Source organism: Chrysemys picta, chromosome 2 (assembly GCF_011386835.1).
Source record: "Chrysemys picta bellii isolate R12L10 chromosome 2, ASM1138683v2, whole genome shotgun sequence".
Taxonomy (NCBI): domain Eukaryota; kingdom Metazoa; phylum Chordata; order Testudines; family Emydidae; genus Chrysemys; species Chrysemys picta.
This window is the reverse complement of record NC_088792.1, coordinates 43,160,234-43,183,013: the sequence shown is the minus strand read 5'-3', so window position 1 is coordinate 43,183,013 and position 22,780 is coordinate 43,160,234. Positions and strand designations below refer to the sequence as shown.

General features: G+C 38.1%; 1 protein-coding gene across 1 annotated transcript in view; it reads right to left on the bottom strand.

Annotated features, from left to right (window-relative positions):
• Positions 1–22,780, bottom strand: part of ITGA8 (integrin subunit alpha 8) — a 177,324-nt gene that overhangs the window by 38,795 nt on the left and 115,749 nt on the right. Inside the window, exons 24-26 of the mRNA XM_008169686.4 lie at positions 15,225–15,330; positions 13,149–13,307; positions 4,580–4,705 (exon numbers count right to left, since the gene is read on the bottom strand). Of these exons, the coding sequence (XP_008167908.3) occupies positions 4,580–4,705; positions 13,149–13,307; positions 15,225–15,330 (391 nt within the window). The remainder of the gene's footprint in view (positions 1–4,579; positions 4,706–13,148; positions 13,308–15,224; positions 15,331–22,780) is intronic.

Genomic DNA, 22,780 nt, shown 5'->3' with positions numbered 1-22,780 from the left:
TTGATATTCAGATGAATAGTCAAAATTTTCCGTGGAAAACAGATACTTTCCATGAATATTTTAAATTTAATTAAAAATCCCATTTGTCAGCAAAAACAATATTCATGGAAAGTGTTTAACCGGTCCTAAACATAGTACTCAGTCAAATGGGCTAATGGCAAAAACCAGCATAAACTAACAAAACAATACATTGGCTTGCTTTTCTAGCCTAAAAACACACCACATGACTAGTGAGAGACTACCAAACATCTCCATACTTTACATATGCCTGCCACATATGCCACCTTCCTAAGCATCTGGCTAATGCCATTGTGAGAGACAGAATTCTGGACTAGACTGCTAGTCTGATCCAGACTGGGAAGTCCTATGTTTCTGTGAAATCAATCTAATATTGTCTGTCTGGATTAAGCTGCTGAAAAACCTCTGGTTCTTATTATTTTTAAGTACATAATAAGATGCAAATACTGTACATACTTATAAATTTTGTTAACCATTCACAGTTTGCTTAAGTTATTTCTATGCTGGCAACATAAGAGACTATGCCATTTTAGATTTGGTTTTGGTGGGTAGTGAGGACCTCATAGAAGAAATGGTTGTAGGGGACAACCTTGGTTCGAGTGATCATGAGCTAATTCAGTTCAAAATAAATGGAAGGATAAACAAAAATAGATCTGTGACTAAGGTTTTTGATTTCAAAAGGGCTAACTTTCAAAAATTAAGGAAATTAGTTAGGGAAGTGGATTGGACTGAAGAACTTGAGGATCTAAAGGTGGAGGAAGCCTGGATTTACTTCAAGTCAAGGTTGCAGAAACTATCAGAGCCTGCATCCCAAAAACGGAAAAAACCTCATAAACAGGAGTTGTAGATCAAGCTGGATGAGCAAGCATCTCAGAGAGGCGATTAAGAAAAAGCAGAAAGCCTACAAGGAGTGGAAGATGGGAGGGATCAGCAAGGAAAGCTACCTTATTGAGGTCAGAACATGTAGGGATAAAGTGAGAAAGGCCAAAAGCCATGTACAGTTGGATCTTGCAAAGGGAATTAAAACCAATAGTAAAAGGTTCTATATAGCCATATAAATAAGAAGAAAACAAAGAAAGAAGAAGTGGGACTGCTAAACACTGAGAGTGGAGTGGAGGTTAAGGATAATTTAGGCATGGCCCAATATCTAAACAAATACTTTGCCTCAGTCTTTAATGAGGCTAATGAGGAGCTTAGGGATAATGGTAGGATGACAAATGGGAATGAGGATATGGAGGTAGATATTACCACATCTGAGGTAGAAAACAAACTCGAACAGCTTAATGGCACTAAAATCAGGGGGCCCAGATAATCTTCATCCAAGAATATTAAAGGAACTGGCACATGAAATTGCAAGTCCATTAGCAAGAATTTTTAATGAATCTGTAAACTCAGGGGTTGTACCGTATGACTGGAGAATTGCTAACATAGTTCCTATTTTTAGAGAAAGGGGAAAAAAGTGACCCGGGTAACTACAGGCCTGTTAGTTTGACATCTGTAGTATGCAAGGTCTTGGAAAAAATTTGAAGGAGAAAGTAGTTAAGGACATTGAGGTCAATGGTAATTGGGACAAAATACAACATGGTTTTACAAAAGGTACATTGTGCTAAACCAACTTGATCTCCTTCTTTGAGAAGGTAACAGATTTTTTAGACAAAGGAAATGCAGCGGATCTAATTTACCTTGATTTCAGTAAGGCATTTGATATGGTTCCACATGGGGAATTATTAGCTAAATTGGAAAAGATGGGGATCAATCTGAAAATTGAAAGGTGGATAAGGAACTGGTTAAAGAGGAGACTACAGCGGGTCATACTGAAAGGTGAACTGTCAGGCTGGAATGAGGTTACTAGTGGAGTTCCTCAGGGATCGGTTTTGGGACCAATCTTATTTAATCTTTTTATTATTTACCGTGGCACAAAAAGTGGGAATGTGCTAATAAAGTTTGCAGATGACACAAAGCTGGGAGGCATTGTCAATACAGAGAGGGACCGGGATATCCTACAGGAAGATCTGGATGACCTTGTAAACTAGAGCAATAGTAATAGGATGAAATTGAATAGTGAAAAGTGCAAGGTCATGTATTTAGGGATTAATAAGAATTTTTGTTATAAACTGGGATGCATCACTTGGAAGTAACAGAGGAGGAGAAGGACCTCGGAATATTGGTTGATCACAGGATGACTATGAGCCGCCAATGTGATATGGCTGTGAAAAAAGCTAATGCGGTCTTGGGATGCATCAGGCGAGGTATTTCCAGTAGAGATATGGAGGTAGTTAGTACCGTTATACAAGGCACTGGTGAGACGTCATCTGGAATATTGTGTGCAGTTCTGGTCTCCCATGTTTAAGAAGGATGAATTCAAACTGGAACAGATACAAAGAAGGGCTACGAGGATGATCCGAGGAATGGAAAACCTGTCTTATGAAAGGAGACTCAAAGAGCTTGGCTTGTTTAGTCTAACTAAAAGAACTAAACTCTATAAATATATCAGAGGGATAAATATCAGGGAGGGAGAGGAATTATTTAAGCTCAGTACCAATGTGGACACAAGAACAAATGGATATAAACTGGCCATCAGGAAGTTTAAACTTGAAATTAGACGAAGGTTTCTAACTATCCGAGGAGTGAAGTTCTGGAATAGCCTTCCAAGGGGAGCAGTGGAGGCAAAAGACATATCTGGCTTCAAGACTAAGCTTGATAAGTTTATGGAAGGGATGGTATGATGACAATTAATTGATCTTTGACTATTAGCAGTAAATATGCCCAATGGTCTGTGATGGGACACTAGAGAGGGTGGGATCTGAGTTACTACAGAGAAATCTTTCCTGGGTGTCTGGCTGGTGAGTCTTGCTCACATGCTCAGGGTTTAGTTGATCGCCATATTTGGGGTCGGGAAGGAATTTTCCTCCAGGGCAGATTGGCAGAGGCCCTGGGGGTTTTTCGCCTTCCCCTGCAGCATGGCGCACGGGTCATTTGCTGGAGGATTCTCTGCACCTTGAAGTCTTTAAACCACAAGTTGAGGACTTCAATAGCTCAGACATAGGTCAGGGATTTGTGGATGGGTGAGATTCTGTGGCCTGCGTTGTGCAGGAGGTCAGACTAGAAGATCATGATGGTCCCTTCTGAACTTAAAGTCTATGAGACTAGTTACAGAGGAATATAACTGATAGTTAAGGCATTACTGAGAAGTGGATTAAAAGTTTTGTGGTACTGAATGATATGTCTTCCAAAGGCTAGGTTTTTTTGCAGTCTTGCTAGACTCAGAATTATTTCCAAAGTGTGACGTTGGTCTTTCTGGTGATGGAAGAATTATGCAGGAAACAACAACCATAGGTATATGAAATCAGTACTTCCGTGATTCTATTTTTAATTAAAATAAATCATTAATTAATTTCAGATTTGGGCTCCCCCCATTTAAAAATAGTCAAATTCCATTTTCATACATAATGTAAAGACTTTTTTTTTTGTTACTTTACAAGCAGAGCTTAGGCCTATGGAGTTCTTTTTTTCCTGACTGTGACAAATTCTGGTGATAGCGAGGAGCTCAAACATATGCTGACAGTGAACCGTTTAACAGGAGACTGGACAGCAGGAAAGAAACTCGGGCTGGAGTTAATAAAAATAAATGGAAATGATGGCCACAAGAATTCTAGCTTTTGGCCTCAGGGTCACCGATTTAGAAATATAGCCTCCAGGCAAAAGGAACTGGTAATTGTGATGCTTAAATGCTCTAAAACATGGAGTACTCAATGTATGAACAACAAAAACCAGACTGACAGCATGTTATCATCCAGATGTTCATGTCCCAGAAGGCTTTGAGACTGGTACTCAGAGCTATTTTGCCACACTGGCTGAGAGGTCTTTGCTGTTGCCAACATTTTACAGACCCTGCATTTTTGATTGGTTAGATATTTACCCATGAAAACTAAAAAACTGGTAAGTTATACCGGAACTATTTTGATGGCTTGTGATACTTTAAAGAACAAAATACTTGACATTTCTTGAAGCCAGAGAATGTCTTGAATGAATATTTGCACTTGACAATAGTTAGAGGACAGAGCTGTTATTTTTGGTGTATTTCAGTAGTTGAGTTTAAGAATGTTATGAAAATGTTAAAGCCCTGTTAACAAAATATATGCATAGATTTTAAAAGTGTTACTATGTTTCATTATTTTAGGCCATGATCTGGTGAAAGACCTGAGTGAGTGGATGGAGGCGTGTGTGTGCAATCCTTGAGCCTGCACAGAGGCCACTTGAGGCAATGCATCGGTAGAGAGGTCTGCATGCGTGGACCCAACCGCAGTACTGGGTCCTTAGACTGTAAGATCCTTGCGTAAAGGATCTGTCATAATTTTTCTGTAAAGCATCATGAAAATAAATGGTGCGGTATACAATACATAGTTAAGACAAGAGATTTAAAAATCAGTTGCTCCATCATTTACTTGTCACTTAGAACAGTAGGAAATTAAAAGTCTGTAAAGAGAATACGACAAAACCAACAGTCACATTGTATAGCTTGCGCATATAGTCCCAGCACTATATATTTCAATAAGCTCACCAGTATTTTTGCGTAGCTCTTCCTTTGTGGTTCTACTATGGTGACATCCCTCCGCCCGACATAGTGAGGAATAGTGGAGTTATGCAAAAAAGCAGTGAGTTCCGGGGTGTCCTGTGGAATAGCAAACTGGAAAAATAAAGACAGTGAACTGTAATGATATACTATACAATTACTCTAACAGGTATGTTGCCTTCTCAGGGAACTTGAACTTTATACTGACTTGGTTTTTTTTTTAAATTTAATAGCACTACCATGAGACTCGATACCACTTCCTTCAACTAGCAGCTTGATTTGTAATAGCACAGCAGGATGGTGTCCAGCAATATGCATTGCACTAGATAATTTCTTTTTCCAATCCTCATTCTTTACTGGAGCCAATTTCATTGCTGTCCTTGTTTTTGTTAGACTCTTGGGCCCAGATTCTGATCTCTGTTACAGTGTAAATTCAAAGTCACTCCCACTGAAGTCTAGTCATTAACAGAGATCAGAATCTGGCTCTAGGAATTTAAGGTTTTACCAGCATCCAAAAAGAACTGCATTCTACTATTCTCATCTTTGGTGGTTGTTTCTGGAGGATTAATTATTATAACAAAAAGTCTCCAATTTAGTAAAAACTGCAACTGATTTGTCTTTAAACTTTGAGTGAATATTCGCAAACAGAAAATTTAAGAGACAAATCTCAGAGACCAAGTCTATTTTTATTGTTGGTAGTTTTGTCTTTAGATGATATAGAAGGCATTTAGCGTCTTCCTTTGTCTTTCTTGAAGCCTCCAGAGAAACATAAGGGATCCTAATTTTTCAGGAAGGAGAGATAAATTCTCTAATTTAGCACAGTTTTATCAAGTCAAACTGCAGTGAAATATATGATGAAGTTTGTGATCTGACCTCAAAAGGAATTCATGTAAATACATCCAAAACAATTCCTTAAAGGTCTCAGATTAAAGGAATTTATAGGCTGGTATGCATTTAAACTCTGAAGCACAAAACCTGCATTTATTTTAAACAAATTCCTAAAAGATGTATTAGCAATTATCAGAATTTTTTTTTAGTATAAAAAGTAAACACAGACATAAATACACACACAACCCCTTCCATAAGCTATTCCTGTATAGTACTATATTTCTACCATTTGTCTGATTTAATGTCTGAGGGTCAGGACAGTTTACTTCTTAACATCCCACACAGTGTAAGAATAGTATAATTAACTGTTGAAAAAGTCGTTAATCAGAAGTGAAATTCTTTTACTTAAATTAATTTTTTTCTCTGCAATAAGGAAATATTTAAGCAGATAGTAAATCTCTCTCTCAGTGAGGAAACACATGGGTGTTATTTATTTCCAAGATTCTCTCATCAGTACATGTAGGACCCCTTAATGATGACAAATTAAAAGGAATACACTGTAATGAACTTTAAAACTTATCTTTGGAAGAAGACATCAATATATGATCACAGATTATATATAAATGTAGAGTTGGTCAAATACCAGATTAAAAAATTGTGAATATTTCACAAAGTATAGGGTTTTGGCAACAGGGACCTTCAGTTATTGCAAACATCTAAAGCTAGTCTCCATGACTCAGCTGAAAACTTGTTTTTAATCTCGAGTACACATATTTTACATTAAATACATGTATTCTATCCACTAGAATAGTTGAGTGACCAGTTTGGTAGCTGGAATCCCAATCAAAGGATTACAAGGTTGGATAGGTCATGAATAGAGCTGGTTGGGAAATTTTTGATGAAGTGGTTTTTTGAATACCAATTTTGAATACCAATTTTTCAAAACCAAACCATTTTCTGGAATGTGCCAGTTTCAATGACATTTTAGTCAGGATGTTTTTTTACCCCCAGCACCCATGCTCAAAGACAAAATATACTGAACAGATTACAAGGCTAATATATAAAAATAAGTAATGTAGTGTATGTTCTATACAGGGTTTAAAGTTTGTGGAGGTTCCAGCTCTCCTTATTCCAGAGTACTACAACCCACCCTCTCACATGTTTAAGAAATGTATCCACAACACTACATTCCTCAAACACCTCTAGCAGTTCCCTCTTCACATCAGGAAGCAATTCTCAGATAGCAAGATTCTCTCCAGAGTGAAAAGTCTTCTGGATTTTTTGCAGCACCAGTTGACCACAATCTATGCACCGGGCAGCAACTCCAGCTCCAAAAGCTGGCAGTGCTGGCAAATCTATGCACCGGGCAGCAACTCCAGCTCCAAAAGCTGGCAGTGCTGGCATGGGACAGACATGGCTAGGCTAAACCCTGATTCAGTGCATCCCTACTGCAGCCTCAGTTTGTATGGCTTTCACTGGAGATTAAAGCTGTGCTAGACAGACAGAACCATCTGGGAAGGATAGATGTGGAAGCAGTTCCTGTTCTACCTTGGGGGCTGAATCGCTCCAGTGGCCCAAGGGGCCAGGTTAGTACAAGGAGATAAAATTGTTTTCCCCGGAGTCAAGAGGGGGGTGAGTTTGGCCCTTTGTTACTAAAGCTTCCCATGCACTTGCTCCTGTCTATTTCATGGACCACCTTTCTCTAAGCCATTTGATGCTCCCTACATTTGTCTAGTTTTGGCCTTTGTGGCCCCTCCACACACCTCCTCCTCTGCAGTTCCTGGCATCTACAGAAAACTTTCTATACCTCTTTACCTCCTCAGCTCTTCATCTCTCATGAGAAACCTCAGCTTGAAAACATAGCTTTCCTCCTTTTCTTTCCATGCAACACCCTCTGTTGTGATTTGTTATTTAACTCTATGGAGTGTTTTGAAATGTGACCTGTATAAAAGATGCTGCACAAAAGAAAATCATTTATAGTTGCAGACGTCTGCATCCCCCACTGATGTGTTTGCATGCCTAGAGCCCTCAAAAATAAATGTCATTTGCCTGCCAGAGTCACTGTTCATGTAGAAGCCTCACTATAAAGAGGGAACTTGATAAAACCCATTAACAGCTATCCATCTAAACTCCTGGAAAAATTAAAGGTTTCTGAGAATGGGATCCATGGAATGGCTGGAATTTAATGTCACATTCCGCATGAGACCAGTGCCATCAAGGTCACATTTGGAAGGTGATTTGCAGCATGGGAGGGGAATACATACTTGGGCTGAAATAACTGTCAGATAAAGGAGAGGAGGGAAAGTAAGCAGATCATACATTTAATACCATTCTAAGGGTTTTCCCTCCACAAAAAAGCCTCAGAAATAGAAAATCCCCCATCCCCACTTTGCCCCCCCAAGAGCATATAAAAACACTGATGGATTAAATCTGCCCTTTTGGAGAAAAAAGCATAAGAAAAACATTTGCACAAGACAAGACAAGATCAATTCAGCACAGTGGAGAGGTTTGCTGGTAGGTATGCATGAAACGGAAAAGTCCAAAGCATTTTAGGCTGGAAATTTCAAAGGCGCCTACAGGAATTAGGTGTCCAAATCCCATTAACTCCAGTGAAAGTTAGACATCTGAGTTAGGCATAAAATGCCCTTTGGTGAAGTCCCAGCCTTAGCAAACATACAGTCTGTCCTGGAAATTGAAGTTTTTCCCCCACCAGCATCTGTTCCTGTTTGTTGTAAGCAGTAACATATGATGATAGTATTTATTTAGCACTATTTATTTGAAATAAATTCATGTACCAGCAATTATCATTCTGTTTATGATGCTTTTGTAAAGTTAAAATATAGAAGGGCTATTTTAAATGTATGCTATAATATGCTGAGCATCTAAACCCTTATTTAGTCTGGTTCCTCATTTTGATGCTTCCACTGCCATGATCAAATTCCACACAAAACAGAGATATGACATCACAACCCTCAGTCTCATTTATGTGACAGATGTAGCCATTATCAAAATAAAACAGGAATGAGGAAAAGAAAACAGGAAGGTGAAAAAATAGTAATTTTCTGTTTGTTAAAAAATAAAAATAAAAAAATGTCACTACCGCCTGAAGCATGCTTTTGCCTATGAGCTCCTCTCTCTCCTGACTACAATGCTCCCAGTTCAGCTTCTTAAATCAAATTTATAATTGAGAAGTCTTGTTGAACACAGCGGCTGTGTGGGAAGAAAGATATGGCATTTCTCTTTGTATGTCAGCTGCCTACTCTCACCAGTGGTTTTTGAGCTGCTGAACTTCAAAGGAAAATGTAGCATTTCTCCCTTATCCTGATCTCTAGAACTGGGAAAAATTTTGTCTGAAACTTTTTTTGGGAGGGGTGGTGGTGAAAGGGGGAGGGTGAAAAGTGCAGATTCAGGAACACCAAAACATTCTGCAAATTTATGTTGGTTTCACTGAATAGTTCATGTTGACAAAAAGCCAACCAGCCAACAAGAAAATATTCAGAAAAAGAAACACTTCATTTCAACATTTTCAAAACAAGCTGTTTCGATTTTTCTGTTCGAAATAACTTCCTTCAAATAAAAACAGTTTAAAATGCTCTAAATTGAACCAAAATATTTAGTTCAAACCAAAACTGAAATGTTTGGGTTGAACAAATCTTTTGATTTTTTGGAATTCTTAGCAAACCTAAACATTTGTTGTTAGTACAACTTTACTCATCACTTTCAAGAGTAGCCTGTTTAAGCTGCTTCTGGAATACACAGCAGCATTAGCCAGACTGAAGCTGAAATGTACCAGTGAAAAAGTAGTCCTTGTCTACACTGAGGATTTCAGCCCCCAGTGGCCTGCTATTAACATAGCTGTCCTTGTGTAGGGCATAGATTAGACTCTGAAATCCCTGCTTATACAGATCTATAATAGGTTTTGCATGTGGACCTCTGTTTCTCCCACAAGATCTTTAACAACTTACTCACTACTGGCTACACACGAGAAGTGTTTACCCCAAGAAGTGTCTGGAATCAGTAATGTTTAATAAATTAGGTATCTTGTTTCTCATGGCATAATATATAGAACTGGAGTGTTCTGCTAAATCTTCCAACTTTGAACCAAACCCAGCTCCTTTTGGGGGGTGTGCCATAACAAATGTGGATCTTAAAATACACACTTCTAGAGAATGACAGATCAATGCTTTTGTGGAAAGGTTGCTACTAGGCCTTTACATACATAGGTTTATCCCAAACTCCAAGATCTGCATAGCTTCTATGAACAAAGAATCAGATCCATAGAAAGGAAAATAATTTGGATGCATGACATTAATTAACAATAATGCAGAATAGAAAACCAGTTGGTCCTTTTTTGTGCCTGGGTCACTGAAATAATTTGAGAAGCATTTCATTGTAAAAATGACTAACAAGAGACAAGTGAAAGGTTATAGTGATAAGTGCATCATACTGCTGACAAAGCAAAAGCTTCCACAAAGTTATAAAATAATAATATACTGTTTGAACCCTTTCATCAGGCATTCATACCTAGTACCTCCCATTAGTGTGTTACATTCCATTCAGCATTGCACTCAGCAATTAAATTTTATAGCAACAATGGATATTTGTTGAAATATTAAAAACCATGAGCACTTAAAAGCAGCTATAAAAACAGACTCCTAATGTGACTACATGGAGATAGAGTTGATCATTTTAGGTAATGTGGGAATTCACATACTATACAATTTGAAGTACGTGAATATACAATGTAAAAAAAAAATCTCCATACATGCCAGCTAAAAACAAACCACTAGAGTTGAAATATAAATAACAGAGTAGGCAATTTATTAAAAAATTCCAAGCAACGGTGGTGTAGTTAATAGTAGTGAAAAAAAATCACTAGGGTCTGATAAGAAAATAGTGTATTTAAAAGTGAATGGACCAAATTCTAAGGTTTTTAACTTAGGGAAATTTGAGTTGGCTTCCATGGGAGTGTGGGTGAAGACTTGGTAAAAACTTAATGCCAGATTATTATGGTTGAGTGCTGGGTATGAGTGCAAGATGTGTCTGTGTGTGCAAGAAGCCTTCCCCAGGGGCCATTTGTTCCCCAGTACTGGGGCTGGTTAGTATTAGTATTTCACGAGTGTTTAGGAATACCAGCCCTAAGACCCCCATTGTGCTAGGTGCTGTACAAAGACTGAATAGAAAGGATGATGCCTGCCCCAAAATGCTTACAATCTAAACTTCCAGTTCTTTTGCTCACCTGAGCACAAGAACTTCATGGGACTAGCAGTGTCAGCCACGCCAAAAGAGGCTGGGAAGGAGGTGGAGTAACAGATTCCCTCTGTCTCCACCAGCCATACAGGGAAAGTGTTCTAGAGCCCTTTAAAAGGGTGTGGCCATAGCTGCCACAATTGTCACTCTTTGCCTGTCCATCAGGCAGCTCTGGGATGTTGGTGCCTTGTACCTTAAAGGCATCTTTCAGTGAGGATCTCAGGTTTTATCTCAGAGTTGCTCCCTGTATAATACACCAATAATTCTGAATGAAATTGGCAAGTATTATGAGATGTATAGCATGTTATTTACTTATACTGTCCCAATAATTGCAAACTGCGGTAAAGTCATACCCGATACGATGTGTATTAAACAAGATTTCTAAGGAAAGCATGTACGTAAACAAGTTCATACACAAATTAAATATTAAGTCTAAGAAATGGACAGAAAGCTTCTTCAAATTACTTGAAGATGTTGAGCAACCTTACTAAGGAAATAAACGTTATAACAAGTATAGTACAATACCAAATACTTATTCTGTAGATTTTTATTTCAGGAACTCAATTGGTTTTTTCAAGCTTTATGCATTAGTTATGTGCAACTTTGAGTGTTCTGCCAAATGATTCCAGCATTTGGAAGTAGAAGGGGAAGAATAAAAGATGGGAGAATTTTCATTTCTAGAATTAGAAACATTTGATCATCTTGTACAATACCAGTGAGCTTATTTACGTGATGTTAAAACTTAGCCCTGCTATAGCACCTTCCATTGGAGGATACCAAAACACTTTATTAAGCATAAAGAGATATTTGTTAATCCTCAGCACTCCTAAGTGGGTATTATCCCTATTTTTCAGATAATGTGACTGAGGCACACACTTGTCTTTTCACTGTCAACAGGAAGAATATAGACAAGAATTCTCAGCCAACTGCTGACCAGCATCCGGGGCACCATATTCCCAAAATCATAGTGTAGTTTTTGATCACAAACAAATATGAACTTTGATGTTCAACAATTGCAGAAAACTAAAAGTGTCCATGATATACTCTTATCAATTTGACAAAAATGTCTTGAACTATGAGTGCACACCATAGCTGAGAAAGTACCTGGATACCCAGGTAAGTTTACCAGCATTACAAGAAAACTCTCTGGTAGCACGTTTCATGTACAGATGGAATGAAATCCTACTAATTTGTTATTTAGCAGAACAAAAAGGCTAGGTGTAAATTGCAGGTAGGATAGTTTATGTATTTTTTTTTAAAAGCTGGCAGTAGCAATGTGTGTGCCAAGCACCATTCTCTGAGCATTTTGCCTGAATGTTTTCTGACTTTCTGATTTACCGTTTATCCGCTTTTTCTCTTTTTCGATTGTAAGCTTTTTGGGGGCAGGCACTAGATCTTGCTACTGTATATTTCTGTATGACTAGCCAATTTGAGTTGCTATTGTAATATAGTAACAGAGGGTCCTGTGGCACCTTTAAGACTAACAGAATTATTGTAATATAAATTATGGTAATACTTAACCAATGAAGTCACACTTGTCTAAAGCCAATCTAAGTATAATCAGAGTCAGACTCTTGTCTCTACAAAGTAGTCTTATTTCTATGTCTGCAATCAATAATAATCTGAATTAATTTAGAGAAGGAAAGTGTGCAACTAGTAATCTTGACTAGTTACTCAGATATTTTTCAGCTGATCATTTAATTTGATGCAATTATGCTGAGTTAATCATGCATACACTTTTTAGCATTAGATTAGGATGCAGCAAAAGTGCCAAAGTCTTCTCAAACCAATGAAAAATTGCATGATGATAGTATCTTCAGTCCAAAAACTAAAATGTGGTAGGGTGCTAATCTTTCCCCATAGTTAACATTTTCATAAACTTGTGAAACTATGAACTTGAACCACAAAAGTCAGACTACTTGCATGTTATGAGATTCACCCAGAGTTTTGTCAGAAAGTTCAATGTACATTAGATAAACAACCCAGTTTCATGTTGTATTAACCAGTTGTGTGTAGAGATAGGTCAAACTGAGGTGCCTTGATATATGTGAGCATCTGCAAGTATCTCCCAAATATTGAGCTCTTGGGAGCTGGCATTTGCAAACTAATGGCATAAGAATTTACAGGGTCTCATGAGAGCTCCAAAATCCTGCATTGTCTATTTACAGCTGTAATAAAATTGCCCCTTAAAAATAGAGAGAGCAAAGTTCCCCTTTGTAAAATCATCTTGTGTCTAATTCTTGGGGCTCCAACCTTGTTCCTTGATAAAAAAATAGGATAGAGATTTAACACACATCACAGTACAAAGCTTGTCAGGTTCTATACATTCTAAATAGCAACATTTTCCAAGATAGGAGCATTATCTGGGTGCCATTGTGAACAGGTGAATGAAACCTTCTGCTCAGTGTGGCGTGGCAGTCAAAAAAAAAAAAGCAAACAAAATGTAGACAAGGCTAAAAAACAGTAGCAAGTATCCTACCTTTATTTGCAATATATTGATAGCAGAGCTTGTTTGACATTGCAATGGTCCATGTGTCTGAATATGAAGAATGTAAAGAAGAGGCTCCAATTGACTGGATGCAGGCCATCCAACATGGAGTAATGTTTCATTGATGGCACTCGGTCCAATATTGTACAGCTATCAAATAAATAACAAAACCCATCAATGTACAACTTTCCAAGGCCAGGAACAACAACAACAACAACAACATCCATTTAGACCTTACAACACTTTTCAGCCACAGATCTCAACGAGCCTTACAAAAGAGGTAAACATCATTATTCTCATTTTATAGGTGGTGAATCTGAAGCACAGAGAGGCGAAGTGACTTGCTCAGGGTCAGCCAGTAGGGCATTGGCAGATGTGGGAACAACACACAGGTTTCCTAGATCCCAGTCAATATTCAAATGCTTAGTAGCTTTCTCACTTATATTTTTACCTCTGATGCTAAGGTCGGCAATTGCCTACAAAGTGGGGATGAAAAAATGAAGTGCTAGATTCTGTCCTCATTTACAACAACGAAGTTACTGGAAATTTATAGCTGTTACATCAGTGTCAGAACTTAACCCCCTTTGAGGGAGCAGCAGTAGCTGTTTATTAGTGAAGGCTCAAGCTACTTCCTCATTATTGAAAACCCAGTTTTCAAACCTCTTCAAGCCAGCTTTCCACAAAGTTTTCCTGAAATCTCAGAGGTCACAGCACATCTCAGAGAAGAGATTTTCTGGGAAGTTTGGTAAAAAAAAAAAAAAAAAAAAAAAAAAAAACACAGAAAATAAATGATGCTTCTAGAACCTTCTAAATTATTATTTTCACATGAGCATATACTTTCGCAAATGTGTGAGGGCAATTTTAAGTTTGGGTAGGTGGCGTAAATTGGGTATGGGTGTAAGAGTGGAATAGGCTGGATGCGTTGCTGTTCATTCTGAGACATTTTAGACTTTTTTGTGAAGAAAGTGCACTGTTGATTTCTGGGCTTTAACTGGAACCCAGTGACACACATTTTCAACCTTACTTCTTTTTCAGTGAAGTTTTTGTTTGTGACTAAACCATAGGGGATTCCTTACTTAATAGGACTACACATATGCTGAAAGTTACATACATGTTTAAGTGCACTGCTGCATCAGAGCCCAAGTGGGGTAACATGAAGATCCTTATTACAAGTTGTAGAAAGATGTTAAGCTGTAAAATTAGAACATAATACTTGATTTTGTTCATAGGTTGATATCTCTGATTAATTTAACTTCAGTATTCGGCTTGCAAATTTTAACCATATAATTTTGTTTAAGTTTAGTGGTTCCTTCTCTGTTTCAAGTTGCCTATCCTTTCCTGACTACTGGCTTGTGAATTATAACCATATGTGAAGCACTTTGTTTCACCCCATTGCAGAAGGTCATTTATCAAATTCAAAACATAGTCTGTATTCAGTAGTTCATTCCAAGTACTTGTTTTGAACATGAACCCCCCCTTTCTTTTTAATCAGTGTATCTCCAGAAGAAAAAACACATGATGGAAAGACGTATGCTTCAAAATATTAATACACAAAGCCTCCTTGTGTATACTTGTGAAGTTTTTTGTTGTTGTTTTGCAAGTTACACATCTTTCACTCGGAGAGCAGAGAACATGTTGTTGCATTTAAGTTGCTGTGATTTTTGGAGTTACTTACATTTTAAAGGCAACATATTTTATCATTTTCATAGTTCTCATAGGACCACCTCAAAAACCCATTGAAGTCAATGGAAAAACTCAGCGTTCACTTTAACTTCCTTTGGATCTGGTCCACAGCTTCTTGGTTAGTATTTAGTAAACACCAAAAGTGTTTAGGATTCCTTAATGACCAGGGAGTAAATCCTGTCCTGGCATAAACTGGTGCCTCTCTCACTAAACCACAGGAGTAGTGCCTGGTTACTCCAGGACTGAATTTGGACCAACAATATTTGGTAACAATATTTGCATTAAGACTTGTATCAGCTCCAAATGATGACAATGACCAAACTCCAAATGATCTCAGTGGAGCAGAAACAGACCTATAAGAAGCGAAATGCTTTCAAATTATACCTCATATATGTGTTCTACTAAAGGGCCGACATCCTCTTCTTTGGTGGGCTCATCTTTAGGCTCCCAGTTGTGAAGTGGCAAAACAATTTGTGGAGGACGAGACACACTGCAATATATATAAAAAGGCTTAATATGTCACTAATCATCTGCTATGTTATCATCAGATATACCATCTTTAACAAAGGTAAGACTACTCTATCCAGTTGAAACTACAAATAAATTTTAGATAGGCCGAATGGTCACTAGAATTATGCTAGGTGAATGGGACAACTCTTCCAAAAAGTGCAGTGGACTCTTTAACCCCTAATGGTCAGTATCTCAGACTTACATCTCATCTGAAGGATGGCATCCTCCAGCAACATGTTGCCCCCTACCATTAGAGGACTGATTCTCTGTTGACTTGGAGGGAAGAATGTTATCTGTCTAGGTATTTATAGCATACTCCTCATTCTGGTATCTGAACGCATCACACAATGCTATAAACCCAGGTTAGTGCTCTACACAAAAACTTCGGGTTTTTCTTCTCATCCTCATCTAGAGTATCCAGAGTCTAGAACTTTACATTCTACTTCCTTTTTAAAGCCAATGTTATCTATCTTAGGTACTTATTTGGCCTCCCTTTTTGTAGTATCTGAGTGTCTCACAATCTTTCATGTATTTATCCTTGCAACACCCTTTTGAGGTAAGGAAGTTCTATTATTCCCATTTTAAGATGTGCAACTTGCCTAGGGTCACAGAAAGTCTGTTGTGCAGCAAGGAATTGTACCCAGGGCTCCTCAGCCCTGGCTAGTGTCCTAAACACTGGATCACCTTCCTTTTTTTGGTTCAAAGACAATAACATTCATAGCAATTATCCAAAATGTGAGAGCATCATACAATCAGTAAACAAGGGTTAAGAGAAAAAGACATAGTACAGAATGAAACTAAGCACCTGGATCAGATGCTTTTTTACCTTCTTTGCATCTCCATCCCAAAGTAAATTAGAACTTCATAACTTTTTTCTAGCCTCCTATTTTATTTTCCTCTTTATTGTCTCAGAAAAGGCTGAGTAGCGTTAATTCTTTTAAAATTCCTATTTAAATCACAAATATTATTTCCTGCAGCACCTGCAAGTTCCATGGAGGCCTCCCACCCAATCACTAACTTTAACCCAGTTTAGCCTATGAGATCTTAAACTATCACAGCGCAAGATACTTTTCTAGCCCATTACGTGAGTTCTGGTCAGTACATCCTGCAATGTACATCCGACAATAGAAGTAGGTTTGTGTTAAAATAATAAATAATCAAATTCAATATTACCCTTTCATTGCAGCAGTTAACATCGATTGCAGTTTTGCTGTAAAACCCACTTGGTACTAATTTTAAGATTATGCAGCTTTGAGGAGGGGTGTGAGGGTTAAATGTGTTCTCTCTCAGAGCTGGAAATTCATGTTTGGGCCAATAGCATGTTGTAAAAAATGTAAATCGCAAATGAATTTTTCATCTAGGTTAATGTTTGATTAAATATATAACATAATCATGGCCTTCTAACCACTGATGTTAAAAAGAGCTTTCTCCTGAATCTTAACACCGAATGCCGAACCATAGAAGCAGGTTGCTCCTTGAAGAACAGAAGACCCAATATTTTTGTCGCAAATGCTGACATTTTAAAATGTCTTTGGAAGAAAAAAAGGTTTCAGTTTCCAGTTCTAATGTCATGCACAGCTACTGAAATGTCTGACAGAAACTTTGCTGCCGAGTATAGCAGAAAATAAAGGAACATTGGATAAGAACAAGTGGAGAGCATCTGGAGTAGTTTGGAAACACAGTGAAAGAACAGCTAAAATTGTGACTTCAGAATGTTAAGGCAAGCCTGAACTATATTGGTAATTCTGAATATTCCCTTGGGCTATAAAAAGGCCATCAACTCGCAACAGCAAGGATACCAGAAACTACATTCATAAACTAAAGCCAAATAAGACACATAAAATTAATATATATATTTTTAAAAGTAAGAGCATTTTAGATTAGGCGCTTGGCTCTAATCTGTTAAATTTCACAAATTGCTTTCATTCCAGTAGTAGTCTCCATTTTAATGCTTCTTTGGAGATTAGGAAACAAAGCCTGGACACATGTCACTTTAAGAAACCACTAAAATACTGCAAAACACTGGCTGTGCTATAAATAAAAAAAGGAAGGCTTTAAAAGCCTGTGTTTCCTATTTGATTCCTCATGCAGTGTTCTTCTCATCAACAGAAACAATGTAAAAAATATAAATTTAGACATTCCGTTAAAATTATTTTAAAATAAAAGAATACAGGGGTGTGTAAAGTTTATTTTAATAGATTTTACAATGGATGCTTGGGATGGCTGCCATTGTTATAATAAATGAAGTAAATCAGGTTCATTTGAAGGGTATTTCTCTCTACATTTTGATTAATTTTATTTTGTATTTAATTTAAAAATTGGAATGTTTGAATAACTTATTGTCTAAGGACTCTTATTAAACTGTTAGGAATAGAAGATGGGGGAATCAGCACCACAGAAACACTAATAAGTTAAAATAGGTAAAGTCTTTGAAAGGAAATTTGCCTAAAATGTACTATAAGAATTTGTATTTGACCTATGACCGCAATCATCTTGATAATTTGTTTACTCTTATTTCTCCATTCTTTGGACATTTCTCTTAGGTAATATTTCATATTTGATGGAAAAATGCTTTTAATATCACCATATTTAATTTAAAATGTTAATTTACACAGTCCTGTCTACTATAAAATACTGAATTAAAAAAAAAATTGGTATGAGACAGCATATTTAAATGAAAGTCAGCAAATTAACTCTCTACTGCTATCACTTTATTTCTGTAACACTTTCTTATGACAAAGAAATCACATATTTTACTTTTTATTAAAGCTATAGAAGTCACACACAATAGTGTACCATGGCATCACTGGGTAAGCTGGCTCTGAAGGGGGTTAGGTTCAGCCTCACTTGTGGTAGGCTTAACCCACCTCCTCAGGTGAAATGAATGACACCAGGGCCCACATGACAGGGAGTAGTATGGAACTGGACCATGCCTTCTGGGGAATGTAAAGGTAACCCGAGTTCAACAAGGGAGAATTCAGAGTTCTCCTTAGTTCCCAGGCACAGAGCCAAGCTTCAGGGAGCAGAAGCCAGCTAAGAAGGTTTGGGGAGGGAGCCTGCTGGGAAGAGGGAAGGTGAGAACTCTCCAGAGCTTCCAGGAAGAAGGCCTTGGAGGGAGACCTGCACGGAGACCTGGATGAGGAACTCCCGCTAGGGGCTGATAAAGGGCTTTAAACCTCGAAGGGGGGCTATTAGCAAAGGCAAACTGGAACAGCAACAGGGCCTGAAGCTATACCAGGCAAGCTGTGCTATATGTACACTTATTGCCTGCATAAAAAACCAGTAAAGGAAGGGTACATTTAAAAATCAAACCAGATATAGTAATATTTCAATTTTCCTTATGCTTTCAAAATGCATTTTTCTTTCTTAAAAAGAACCAATTCACCTTTTCACAGTCATAGCCTGTTAGTAAAGGTACCATTTTATAAATACAAACAGAGGCCTGAATAAAAATGATAATCTGAGTACTCATCTTGGGGGGAAAAAATGCAGTTTTGCTTAATGAGTTTCTGCCAGGACTTAGAAAGCATTTTTTGTTAGTTGGGGTGATACTCCTCCTCCAAAAAGAAAAAAAATCCAACTGTTAAGATATACACTGGTTGCTACTCAGAGCTGTGGTTCAAAGTAAGTTTGGTTGTTTCTTGTTTTGTAAACTAATGGAATTTCACAGGATTATTTAACCATTGCATTTATTCAAAGCACTATGAATAGGCAAGGTCTCATAGGACCATAAATAACTGATTGATGAGAATGTGATATGCTTTCAAGTGAAAGGAAAGGCATGTAATGTGCTGGCTTTTATTTTTGGTGATATGCCACCTAGGTTGTGATTTGCCACAAGTTACTAATGACATGCTACAACAGAAGTACCATTGTATGAAATGCCTACCACTTCACCACCAAGTATTCCACATGCCATGAAATGCTACAAACACCTCTTACATTTTGTGTAATTAAATTCCTTTTTGTTCTGTTCCTTTCCACATGCTATTCCAAAACAGTTAAAGGATATCATATCTATCACCGGTGAAATAACATTCATAGCTCAGCGGGTAATCTTTGCAATGACTGCAGAACCCAGGGTATGCAGTAATCTAATCCTTATTAAGAAACTTCTGCCTGCAGCAAGTCTTCCCATACTGACTGACTTCCTTCCTACGGTGTTCTCTGCCAGAGGCTTGGCTACAAACAAGTGGAAATCACACAAATAGTCACTGAAATATAGAGACCTCAAAGAAAAAATGACAAACAGCATTACCAAACTCCAACAGGAAGCATGACAAGGGATGGTTCAATAATTCTTCATTTGTTTTAATAAATTATTTGATGAAGATAATTTCCCTACCTCAGATGTGGCAGAATAAATCACACATATATTCAGCAAATAATATGATGAATTTTGTCAAACTTCCTTAATAAAATATTCAATTATTTCTCTCCCCACACCCCAATTCCCTGAGAGTTGGGGCGGTTAGCTTCTCTGAGGTTCAGTTCCTTAATTAGCAAAATCTTTCAGGCAAAGACCTTGTGATGTTTCTTCACACATCCACCATTTTATGGCAAATACCAAAAGCAAAGGTATTAACAAGCACAAAGTGGAGAGTGTGCTGACTACAAGTCATTTAATGAAACAATTCTCATGTTTTCAGCACCCTGGGCAGCAACCCAGGTCACCTGTCCCTAAGGCCTATTTCTGGGTAAGTTCTCTAATATTTGATGTTGGTTTTCCAAATGCCCAGGCCCAGCTGTTTATCTGTTTACATAGATTTTCATCAAAAGACATGCATACTGTAGTGTAGAAAAAGCATTACAGTAGAGAGACAAGTAAGAGCCCACAGAAGAGTAATCTGTGGATGCACTATGCAACCACCCAGCATGTTAGAGTTGTCACTGAAAAACAGAGGCACTTTAATAGGGAAGATCCCTGCCCTCAAAATAGCAATGTTTTCAACCAGCTCTGTTGCCAGTTTATATCTTTATTTTGTCCCTGGTTCAGATAGGCACTTCAGCACATGCTCAGTCCCACTTGCTTCCTTGGCTGCCACTGAACCAGCACCAGCACATCCAGGGCATCAGGCCCCAAAGGCCAGGTTGCACCCACATGGCCCTTCTTCACTAAGTCCAGCATATTCCTGGAGGCACAGATTCCTCTATGAGCACAGGCACTCACCATCACCAGCTGCAGCAGGGGTGGGAAGAATGTCTCCAGAATCTGCAGCCCCAGGATTTTAGGGCTATGATTACTGAACATTTCACTCTAATTGGTTCAGTCATTCTCTCTAACCTGTTCCTTAACGTCATCACCTACTCTTGACAACCCCCACCTCTCTCTCTCTCTCACACGCACACACAGTGCACCTTGCTTTCTTCTCCTTACTGCATCCTCAAACTCCACTTTCTCCTCCCGCTATATAGGCTTCCCAATCATCTTTTGTTTCAGTCTCTATAAACCCTCTCCCATAACACCACCTTGCCAAAAATATCACCTCTTTCTCTCCAACTTCTTTCCTCTCTACTACCTCTGACTATCACAGAAAATGATGCAAACTCACTTTAATCCTGAACATTTTAAAAACAAACACTGCTTTACAAAAAAGTAACCTTTAACAGAAGACCACATGTCCTTTGGTTTGCCCCTCATGTTCCTTTCAATTACCCCTTTCTTTTAGGCTTCTTTATGCTGTTAGCTGGGAAGCACTTAGATTGTTGATAAACTGCATAGTCAATTGCTTAACCACACTTTGGTTAGGTATGAAATACATTCAGGAGACCAAATAACCAATGTCAGTCAGGTTTATTGCTAAAATTCAATAGTAGTACAGGAAGAAAAGTTCAATATGATACCAGTTTCTGGGAAGCAGTCTCATGCAGTGTTGTTAAATTCACCTTACACAGAACATTTGCTCCCAAAAATACACATTTCAGCTAGGAGTATTTATGGGATGATTTTACAAGTTATAAGACTTTTTACATGTTACTAAAATCCAACCCATCAGTTCATCTTTGTTCCATAAATTGTTGTTCTGTACCTTTCCTTATCTTTGTTTTGGATACTAGCATGTATCCAAACAACTGAGGAGAGTTGGCAGTTTTTCAAAGGGACACTATTAAGGGCCCAAAAGCAAGCTATTCCGCTGGTTAGGAAAGATAGAAAATGTGGCAAAAGACCACCTTGGCTTAACCACGAGATCTTGCACGATCTAAAAAATAAAAAGGAGTCATATAAAAAATGGAAACTAGGACAGATTACAAAGGATGAATATAGGCAAACAACACAGGAATGCAGGGGCAAGATTAGAAAGGCAAAGGCACAAAAGGAGCTCAAACTAGCTACGGGAATAAAAGGAAACAAGAAGACTTTTTATCAATACATTAGAAGCAAGAGGAAGACCAAAGACAGGGTAGGCCCACTGCTTAGTGAAGAGGGAGAAACAGTAACAGGAAACTTGGACATGGCAGAGATGCTTAATGACTTCTTTGTTTCGGTCTTCACCGAGAAGTCTGAAGGAATGCCTAACATAGTGAATACTAATGGGAAGGGGGTAGGTTTAGCGGATAAAATAAAAAAAGAACAAGTTAAAAATCACTTAGAAAAGTTAGATGTCTGCAAGTCACCCGGGCCTGATGAAATGCATCCTAGAATACTCAAGGAGCTAATAGAGGAGGTATCTGAGCCTCTAGCTATTATCTTTGGAAAGTCATGGGAGACGGGAGAGATTCCAGAAGACTGGAAAAGGGCAAATATAGTGCCCATCTATAAAAAGGGAAATAAAAACAACCCAGGAAATTACAGACCAGTTAGTTTAACTTCTGTGCCAGGGAAGATAATGGAGCAAGTAATTAAGGAAATCATCTGCAAACACTTGGAAGGTGGTAAGGTGATAGGGAACAGCCAGCATGGATTTGTGAAGAACAAATCATGTCAAACCAATCTAATAGCTTTCTTTGATAGGATAACGAGCCTTGTGGATAAGGGTGAAGCGGTGGATGTGGTATACCTAGACTTTAGTAAGGCATTTGATACGGTCTCGCATGATATTCTTATCGATAAACTAGGCAAATACAATTTAGATGGGGCTACTATAAGGTGGGTGCATAACTGGCTGGATAACCGTACTCAGAGAGTTGTTATTAATGGTTCCCAATCCTGCTGGAAAGGCGTAATGAGTGGGGTACCGCAGGGGTCTGTTTTGGGACCGGCTCTGTTCAATATCTTCATCAACGACTTAGATATTGGCATAGAAAGTACGCTTATTAAGTTTGCGGATGATACCAAACTGGGAGGGATTGCAACTACTTTGGAGGACAGGGTCATAATTCAAAATGACCTGGACAAATTGGAGAAATGGTCTGAGTTAAACAGGATGAAGTTTAACAAAGACAAATGCAAAGTGCTCCACTTAGGAAGGAAAAATCAATTTCACACATAC